Below are 10,381 nucleotides of genomic sequence, written 5' to 3'. Positions count from 1 at the left end.
ATCTGACTTACTGATTGATCTGGGAAATGATGGAACCATCTTACAATTAATCACGTGTTAACGTAATACAGATATTGAATGTGTTTTATAAAAATGAGGTACTGAATTTGTGACGACTTCAGACTAAATTCACTGAAATGTGAATGTGTACTGACTAATATTTTATTTAATTTTATTAGTCTTAGATACATGATTTTTTGATCATAATATCTCCCTATTGTTATGTAGTAAAGTAACTATACTTTAAATTGTATACTCACAACGATCATCTGTCCGTCCATAAATATCTATATGCCGAATAGTATATATATCTAGTAGATCGACTGCCCACCATTCCTGCTGCTGATTTGGTACACCGACTGTATGTGAACACCTGAATTCCCAAACACTGTCTTTCACCCAATCACGTGTGTCTCCATCAACGGCATAGTCAGAGTCACAACATCCGGTGTTACGAGTTGACGAGAGCTTTGTTGGTTTCATAAATGCAATATTTACATCCGAAAAGGCTACAACAAGAAATGCGTGTTGAAATCGATCATATATTTGTTGTATGCAACAATTACCGTTATGTTCCTAATCTAAAACCATTAACATGTTTGTTCGGTTCCCTTTGTTATTAGTTATTTGTCTATTGTTACAAAAGTTTTAACCCACCATTTCTCTTTTAATTTACTGAAAATTTCAGTGCAATATCCGAATTTGGTAGATGTTTTGCTTTGTTCTGTCGATTGAAAACTGACTTTTGGTAAACGTTTTCAACATTGTATATTGCATTATTGAGTGCCTATATTTTGTGACTGCAGCTTTAATGCACAAGTCCACAATCCTATACCAGTGACATTTTATACAAACTCACAGACTTATGTTCATAACAGAAAACGATAGTAGGATTTCAGATTGGAATTACCTCTCTCAACTAGTTTTAAAAACAACATATGGTAATATTGTATACTTAATTAAGTATTCTAAACAAAATGGTGGAGATTTTTTTTTTCTCTTTTTTTACCTTAGTTATCAAAAAAGTAAATTACGAAGGACTTTATCTATAAACAAATGTTTAGTGAAAGTTTTGATCAGGGGAACCGCTTTTATCAAAAGGGCATTCCAATAGAAAATTTTATTTGTATGATGAAGCTATATCTAACCTGACCCCAAATAGGCGGAACCCGATTGCAATAGAACAAAAGAATCGAAGCTCTTTGTTAGAGAAGGCGATAAATGTATACTGTAATGTTTATTATATTGACAAGTTTTATTTAAAGTTAATAGAAATAAATAGAATGACAATTTTCTTCTCAATTCCGAAGTGTTTTTTTTTTAAAACACCATTTGCATAAGTTTTCAATGTATCTAGTACATAGCTAAGCAGACCAACTATATATCAAGTCGATGACGGTGGTATATTTAAAGTTGGATGTAGAAAATGTATATCCTCCGATTAGAAAAAACCCACGAAAAACATATCAATCTATTACTTTAGTAATTTTCGTATCTGCCCTTTCATTATGTTTTTCAAGAAAAAAATCCTCAAAATGGGTAACAATTGTATCGAAAAAAGAAAGACGCCCCACTTCGGCAAGCAATTTACTACCGGTCGGGAGAATACCAAGTGACCACAGTTTTGTTCCCCAGTCACCCCGGGGGTTGACGCTGCCCAGTTTGTTTCATTTGGTCAGTGGTTTATTACAATGAACACAATGCAATTCAAACTGACAATTTCGAGAGGTTCTTGTTACCTCTTTAACCGATCACCGTTGCAGTAATAAGTATATGTTTCCTGTTTCAAAGTGTCGTTATTAACAGAACAGAAAACGATAAAGGGCAACAAAAAGACTATAATAACAGAATTCATATAATAAAAACAACGTTAAAATCTATATATCTATATACAAATCGAGAAACAAACTAGAAACACTTATAAACCACATCAACATATGACAGCTATTGGATATGAGGTTGATGACTTTAGACAGGTGCAGGCAAATTCAGCAGGTTTGAATGTTTGATAGGTGTCAACGTTCACACTCACCTAAATCGGTAGCGTAACATCACGACATAGAAAGACACACTATAACATATCAATTGAAATAGTTAAAATCAATCAAAAGACATATTAACAAAAAGAAGTGAAAATACACTGATCAATAAATTGCATCTATGACAACAAATGCTGTCAAAGTGAACTAACATTCACCGGTAAATTAAAATTATTTTTGTTGTAAGTTCAACAGGGAGTACTGAAACATGTTGTTTGATGTCTTTGAAAAAGATTCATGTATAATATAATAAATTTTTTTTCAAATTTTGTATCAACACGTAGCAATTTGTTTTTTTTTATATCCTAATGAATCAATTTTTAAAAAAAAAAGATAGAGAAAATAACTAAGCAATGCAAGAACTGCTTACACATTAGATCATCCCCTGTTTTGATGAGGTTCGTGTAGCTTCAACTCTATTGTTTCTTTTGATGTTTTTGGGTAAAAAAATGATAATTGAGAAGTTTTTAACAGTATTTATGCTTTAAGAAAAATAATACATTACCACCAGTGGTTAGTAAATATAACACTCCGAAGACATATTTGTACACCATGATCATCTGGTGTTTATCACTTTATAAATTTTCAGTGGATTCAAAGCACTCAATATCCAATTGTATCATATAGTATCTTAAACCTTTTAATTGATAGGTTTATCTTCTAATTGTGCGCTCAGAATATCAATTTCATATTAATTGCCCCTTTTGTTTGCTTATGAATCCGATTAAAAAGTTAAAAACCTTGCTTAGAAAAATATTATCTCACGGGACATGTGGATATTCTTAAGTGATCTTCCTGCACACAATGCTGTAGTTCATTAGGCTTAGAAATTAAACACGTAATCCACGAGAAACACAGAGACTGATACAAGTTGAAGAAATTCGATAAAGATAATTTAAGTTAATTTTTCGAAACAGAAGATTCTGTTTATAATGTCATTATCAAAATTGTTTTGTAAGCCAAGGTTAAAAAAACTTGGCAACTCTAGGATATATGGTGGTACAAACAGGTAAGTCCAGGGAAATGCTTATAATACTGGCCAATACTCGTCAATACTGGCAAATACTCAAAAAACTTATCACTACAAATTGTTATAAGATGTAAACAAAAAGTAGGCCCTCTTGACAACTATGTTTAAAACGTAACTTCTTGCAAACACATACTTACGTATGATTTTCCTCCTATATTAATACGAACAAAATACGATCTTATATACGATATCTCATGCCATTTGTCCCTCAAGGAAAACTGGCTCAAGCTTGCCATTTTGCACAATTTTTCAACAAAAGGCACATGGTGAGCTATTCTTGGGGTTCGCCAAATTTACCGACACCAATAATTAACTTTGCCAGATAGAACGCAGTACGTGTTGTTGGATTATTAATTAACATGGCGAAACTTTAATTCTAATTCATATAAAACAAAACAAACATCCCAGCACCAATAGCCGCGCTATCAATATTATTTTGTCCTGAGGAAGTGAAAGCATGAATTTTTACCAATACCAAAAAATAAAACTTAAGGTGGAATAACACCCACTCAAGGAATGAACACACGGCAGAATATCGGTGACAACTAGGTCAAAAGACGAAAAATTGCCGCGAACTGGTTCTTATTCTCAACCTTCAATCTGCCAATTATAATTCTGCATTGACGTTATTTGCAGCCTCTGCATCGTCTCCAATAGAAATATCGCTAGCAAATACAATGCTAGATTAACCTAGTTTTAGTGCACAGAACACAATGGCAGCCAATAAGTGCTTCTCAAGTTTAGCTTTGAGGTTAGAGAAATTACATTAGGTCTAACTAATTTTTTTTGGCAAAAAAGACTGGTACATCTTAAAAAATGATGGCATTACAGGAGACATTTTGTCTCAAATAAGGTCTCTGTCTCTTTCAAACGACAAATCATATGCATATTTATCAGTGAATTTTGGCTTAAACGCCAAGCACTCGGTCAAACATGCTGCATTTTAAACTGCATTATTTATTTATGATTAATCAATTACAGCAACAGCTAACATTTCGACAGCTACAATGGTATGTCCGATTGTCACCTTCTTATGATAATTTATTTTTAAATCAAATACTTCGATGTATAATAAGTCTAAACATTATTTTGATTTGATAAATATGACATTGTATCTGGTGCTTCGATCTCAACCGAAGAATGTGCTACTGATTTTAAATTATGCTTTCTTGTGCAGCTTGTATAACACGACCTAAAATACCTTATTACGGTTGATCAAATCCTTTATCATTACAAAATTTATTTAAAAAACAAATAACACATCATGCCCCTTTCCTGCAGCAATCATCAAACATTGTTTTGTCCAGATTATATTGATACAACTAATAATTCATCAACACCTGAATCACAGATAAAGTATTTTTAACACCAACCTGCAACTCTCCTTTTCCTGACAACAAAACAACATAAAAAAATCACAAGGCTTCGGAAATTCTGAAATGAACAAGAAATCAGCTTGAACATGATTACAAATGGCCTGAGCTTAACCATCTAATGTGGGTCTATAACTAGAAACGGTGGTAAATGTGTGACAAATATCCAGTATCGAAATCCGGATAAAAAAGCAGATATTTAGACAAATATTTATCTACTTACGAATTAACATAATAAATAAAGCTGGTAGATCAAAGAATTGTACGACCGATTTAATGTTGTTCATTTTAAACACACCTATACTGCAGTTGCAAATAATTCCACATGTTCTAACTACAAAAGGATGATTTTTCGGAAGCTATTTTTTTTTGCCACTTTCATATTCATTGTGCTTCACATACAGAACTATTCAGAAAATGCCCGTATAGTGTTTGAAAATGAAGAGTTACTGTTATTACCTATGTCGTTCACAAACGTTTTTTTAGGAATTGTTAGTTATGACCTTTCTACTAAATCAGAAGTTGGATATTCGTTGTAAAATGGATAACGTCACTTTAGGTTGTTTTAACGTCGTTTCTACCACATTTGATATTTATGAAAAACATTTTTCTGAAGTTGAATAGCCGATAGACAATTTAAGACATCAAAATTCCATAGGGTATTTAAGTTATTAAAGTGGCTTATTGAACGTACGTTGATCATCACTACAAATATAACATTAATGTTTTTTTTTTTTTTTTACAATTACGTTGGCATGATTTTCATCTAGATATCTTAAATATAGAGCAATTCTATCAAATGTGTATATGTTTATTGGTATTCCATCAACACAAATAGTATATAAATACATATATATATATATCCTCCGGTTTATATGATCCGTTCATCCTATATATTGACTCTTAAAATTCAAGAGTTAATCTGAAAATGAGGGTACTTTCTCTAAAAATGAGGGTACTTTTTATATGGCCTTCCAAATACCGTTTCGATCCCTAACATCACTGAAGAGACATTTATTGTCGAAATCCGGATATGGTGTACTAAAGAAATATTGACACCGAATGTGTGTGGCACAACATCCTGTCCACAAGTTAACAAAAAAAATAATTCTGTGACGTATTAAATTTATATTAAGATCCATTTTATTACATCTTGTGATCAATTTTATTTGGCAATCGCCAATGGCAGTCAGCAGGGTTAAAGAACATCAGTTGTTCGACCTGTTAGTCAAATGCGTTTTGTTTAAATATACTTTTTCACTCTTTTGGTCTTTTGGAAAATGTTGTTTGTGCTGTTTTTCGACCCTTCTACAACGAAATTTGTTTGACATGCACACGTATAAAAATTGCGGTTTTTATCCAACGCAGTCATAGGTTTGAACGTAGGTTTCAATTTAGACTCGTATATATATATATATATATATATACAACTCGTCTAAACATCAACCCAACAATGTTAGATCTGTAAATTTGCTTTCGCAAATTTTTGGTTCTTCCCTCACCGGGATTCGAACCCATGCTATTGTGATATCGTGACACCAAATCGCCTGCACTGCAGCCGTCCCGCTAGACCACACGACCACCTGGTTTGGTTTTCACACGGTAAACACTTAGTTCTTTTATATATATAAATTGTATGTATTTTCGAGTTGAAGCGTCGATCAACGATTTCGATAGATTTAAGGATATTTTTTTTTATAGATTTGAACTTTTGAAGTTATATATAGTTGAAGCGTCGATCATCTATTTCATTAGTTTTGAATATAGATTTGTAATTTTCAGTTGAATTTTTTGATAACTTTCTAATATTTTCCTCTTCCGTGAAGTGATTTTAAATACCAAATTTAGATACAACGAATTCTGTTGTTCAGTTATCATTTCAGCAAGTATGGACGAGACAGCGATCTCATGGTTGTATTCATTATTAACACCAGAAGAACAAGTAGATATTGGTGAAGAATTGCGTCCTGCTGTCGTTAGTCCTACTCAGTCTTATTATTGTTTGGTTTACAAATTGTGACTTGAATTGTTAGTTGTATCATTGTCACTGAGGAGAGATTTCATTACAATAGATTCACAAAATGGTTTTCAATGAGTGTCTGGAGAAATTCTTAAACATATGGCAAAAAGAGGTTAACCAGGAGGAGCGCTCAGTTCGTTCCAGTAGGAATGATGAAATGACCGTGAAATTGACCAATGAAATGACAAGATGGTGCCAGTAGTCTTATATGCTGGTCGTCTATAAAATATAGAGCGCGTGTTTCTCCAAGCTGTGACCCTGGTAATAACCAGGAACATAAACAATTAACAAATGCTCTAATTGAACATGATACCATGATAATCACCAGAAATCATGCAACAGTCTCTTCTTAAAAATTGGAATCATGGTGCTTGTGTCAGTACGATACAGGAACAAACTTTAAAAAGACAATAGTTGCAAAAAGCAGGGATAATGGTTTTCTCTTTGATCCATAATTAAATATCAACAAACAATTTTGAATACAAAATATGCAGGTTAAATGTGTATATAATCGCAACCTTGTTTTGCACATCAATCAATTTGATTATGATGAATAGTACTGATAATATGTTCATTCATTGCAATATTTAATTCACTACAGGCAACCTTGTCTTGCTGCTTCCGCACAAGGAAGGTTTCAGATATTGACTGGGCTCGCTTACTGTGGGAATCTTACCATCAACCTTTACTTTAAATCCAATGTTTACATTAAGACTGTTTAATTTAATCAGTTACTACATTTGAGAAATCAGATGTTACTCCTACTTTTACATTTACTTATGAGGTGTTAAAAATATAATGGCATATCTGGTACGCAACAACTCATGTCAAGTGGCGACAATCTTCAAGTTATCACAAAAAAGCCCAGGTTCAAACGAACATCATTAGAAATGGCTTCAAACAGTCATTGGGATTGTCAAACTTCTACCAAGACTTCAATTGCGGCATTGTATCATATACCAACGAATAAATAAATGTCATTTTATCAATTTCAGCAGCCAAATATACACGAACATTCACTAATTCAAAAGCATGAACGAATGTGAATGTTTGCACATCAGGTCTTATGTGGTCCATATATTGATACATGTAAAGCAATAAATTGTACAGGAAAATGTTTTTTAATACTAGTATTTATTTCTATGTACATCTTTAAGCTTTGGGACGCCGTCTTAGAAATAGAGATGCAAAGTAAAATAAATATCAACATATAAATATCAGCTACATCTCAGACATTGTTGTATTTCATCCTATACAATAAATATTTCGTCTTGGGTTGAACTTAAATCATCTTCTCTCGGTACTGATCGTCTTTTCAATGACTCACCACTGACGTCAATAAAACCATCAATGTCGATGTCAGCAATTCCATATATAGATATGTAAGTAGTCGCCATGACAGGAATTACCAAGGAAAACAACAACAAACCGAGAAGGGAACAAAATGAAGCAAGTATTTTTCCAACCACCGTTTTTGGAATCATATCACCATATCCCAAAGTCGTCATGGTTACGATGCTAAACCACCAAGAATGTGGAATACTGGAGAAGTTTTCGCCTTCAACGAAATATATAAAATTGGACAGAAGAATGACGACAAAACAAACGTACATACACATTGCCAATAGTTCTTTCTTGCTAGATTTTAAAGTAAAGTAAAGGACTCTAAAGGCTTTGAGTCTCCGTATCAGACGAAATAGTCGGCACACTCTGAAACTCTGGATATACAGTAAAACATGATAGTTGGCAGTTGGATCTGTTTGCTCTTGAATAACTTTAAAAATTGCGCAAATTGTTAAAGTTATGTCAATGATATTCAGCGGATCCACAAGAACAGATTTCATAGACTTTGCACAAAAGCATCGACACATAATGTCAACAGCGAAGCAAACATTTGTCCCAATGAGTATAACTACAAAAAAATCTTGTGTCATTTCAAAACAGTCAACTTTGAGTTGAAAATTGTTTAGCATATCTGATAGCTTATCAGTGTGGAAATTATTCAAAGGATCAGTTCTGTTTGCTGAATCTGTTATTTGCTCTAACATCTCATTGTCTTTCAAAAATATATCATTTGATGAGTCTATTCTTGCTTTATTACCACCTGAACAGCTGGAACAAGCATACTCATGTTCAGTTACATTAGTATCAGAGTCATGTCGTCTGTACTCTGGTAAAGTGCTGATTGCTATGCTAAATACCGCAAGCAGAATACAAAATGTTGATAAGGCAAAATAAACCTGAAATTATATAAATTTATTTAACTAAAAGCATTTCAGCCAGTAAATTAGAAACCTTTTTTTCTATACAATGCATTTAATTCTTTATGCGACTATGCATTTATTTCTGGGATGGCATCTGATGTATTCTAACCAATTGAAGTGGCTAACATCCCGTCATCCTAAACTGAATGGAGACATTTTTCGAGTGTGACTTAGCATCGAAGATTTATAAGCTCTTAAAAAAAACCACTGACGACATTTGTTAAGTTTACCATTCCGGAGCACATAAGATCATATCCGGTATGATTCTTTATGTTCGATCATAATGTTATCTGACTGTTTTTCGTTCATGTTCATGGTATTGGCTTTTTTTCTTCGTCACATTTTGTATCTCGACTTTGTCTTTACTGTCTTAACTAATGCGTGCTTCCTGTTTATATAGTTTGCCTTTCTATTTTTTATCATAAAGATTCTGAAATTTGAGTCGATCTGATTCGAACTTCAATTTGGTTTCTTAGTTATTGTATTCGAAATAGCGTGGGAAATCGAATACAGTCAAACAATATATACGAATAAAAAGCATTCAGTTTTTTTCTGGAAGTCGGTAGACTGCTGGTTCCTTTTTTTTTATATATAATATATGATAGTATATTTGCTAATAATCGATAACATATCGGGTTGATCTGAAAAAGAGAATATACAAGTACAAAACAACCATGTTTATATCAATTGCGTCTAAAGCAAATTAAAACATAATTACCTTACATGGCATAGAATTTCCGTTTATTTCCAGTATATGCCGGCCATACAAAAGTCTTTGTAATTTTGAAATAGCGGTAGATAGTGTGTCTACCTCCTCTATGCCTTGATCTTTCATGTAGGTGTGTAGCAAAACGTTTTCCGCTGTCTGTTGTTTGCATTTTAGAAAACAGCATGATGACAAGGCACTAGGATTGATACCCCAGAACTTTAACTCTTCGACAAATTCAACAGGACAAACATTATGAGGAATATGAATACAAGATCCACCATAGAATTTCAAAACTCTCTCAAACACGTCTTTATCTCTGTAATATATAAAGTGAGTTTGCATTTCACCATTTTCAGTTATGCATATTCTTTTGTTTTCTGCTGGTAGTTTAATTTTTAGATGTCTCTGTATTTTATAGATTTGTCCAGATATATTGATAATTACGTATTTCTCCTCCATGATGGGTCTGTCTAACTGCTGTATAACCTCAGCTATTTATTTTAATAGTCCATGTAGTGCACTGTTATATAATAAAGTAATACTTTTAATCAGCTCATGGGAAATATAGTTTTGATATTTGAAACGCTAATTACCGTTTGTATATATAGCCATTATTCAGATTGTAAATACACCTGGAAGAGAAGTTTTGATGACTTTTTTGATAATTCCAGTCAACCTTTAACTGACACATTATTCGTGGTAATGACAGAAGGCTAATATACTTGATAGGAATTAATTTGAAAATGCCATTATTTCTGATGAATTTAATATCATTTATTTATGGCTTAGTAAAAGTAAGATATAAGCTAATCTTGACCAATATCAACTACTGAAATCCCAGTGTTCCGCAGATTCAAAATTAAATGAAATATTTTATTGAGTTTTCAGATATGAGCCTTCATTGGGCCTGTCTGATAGGGATCGTATAAATTGAAAAGTTGAAGAC

The 10,381-nt window shown here is 32.8% G+C and overlaps 1 protein-coding gene across 1 annotated transcript; it reads right to left on the bottom strand.

Annotated features, from left to right (window-relative positions):
• Nucleotides 1–243: 243 nt before the first annotated feature.
• On the bottom strand, nt 244–9,894 carry LOC134727457 (potassium voltage-gated channel protein Shal-like). Its single transcript, XM_063591840.1, has 3 exons — nt 9,445–9,894; nt 8,564–8,702; nt 244–509 (listed from the first exon to the last, which is right to left on the bottom strand). The coding sequence occupies exons 1-3, from the start codon at nt 9,892–9,894 to the stop codon at nt 244–246; spliced, it is 855 nt and encodes a 284-aa protein (XP_063447910.1).
• Between the last annotated feature and the right edge of the window lie 487 nt (nt 9,895–10,381).

The sequence above is a fragment of the Mytilus trossulus genome, chromosome 8, assembly GCF_036588685.1.
Source record: "Mytilus trossulus isolate FHL-02 chromosome 8, PNRI_Mtr1.1.1.hap1, whole genome shotgun sequence".
NCBI classification, from domain to species: domain Eukaryota; kingdom Metazoa; phylum Mollusca; class Bivalvia; order Mytilida; family Mytilidae; genus Mytilus; species Mytilus trossulus.
This window is presented reverse-complemented; position numbering and strand designations above follow the sequence as displayed.

Coding starts and splice junctions, on each gene's coding strand:
- LOC134727457 (XM_063591840.1), bottom strand. CDS start 9,894: ATGGAGGAGAAATACGTAATTATCAATATATCTGGACAAATCTATAAA. Junction 8,703..9,444: donor GAAATTCTATGCCATGTAAG/GTAATTATGTTT, acceptor ATATAATTTCAG/GTTTATTTTGCCTTATCAAC. Junction 510..8,563: donor TTGTTCCAGCTGTTCAGGTG/GTAATAAAGCAA, acceptor TTCTTGTTGTAG/CCTTTTCGGATGTAAATATT.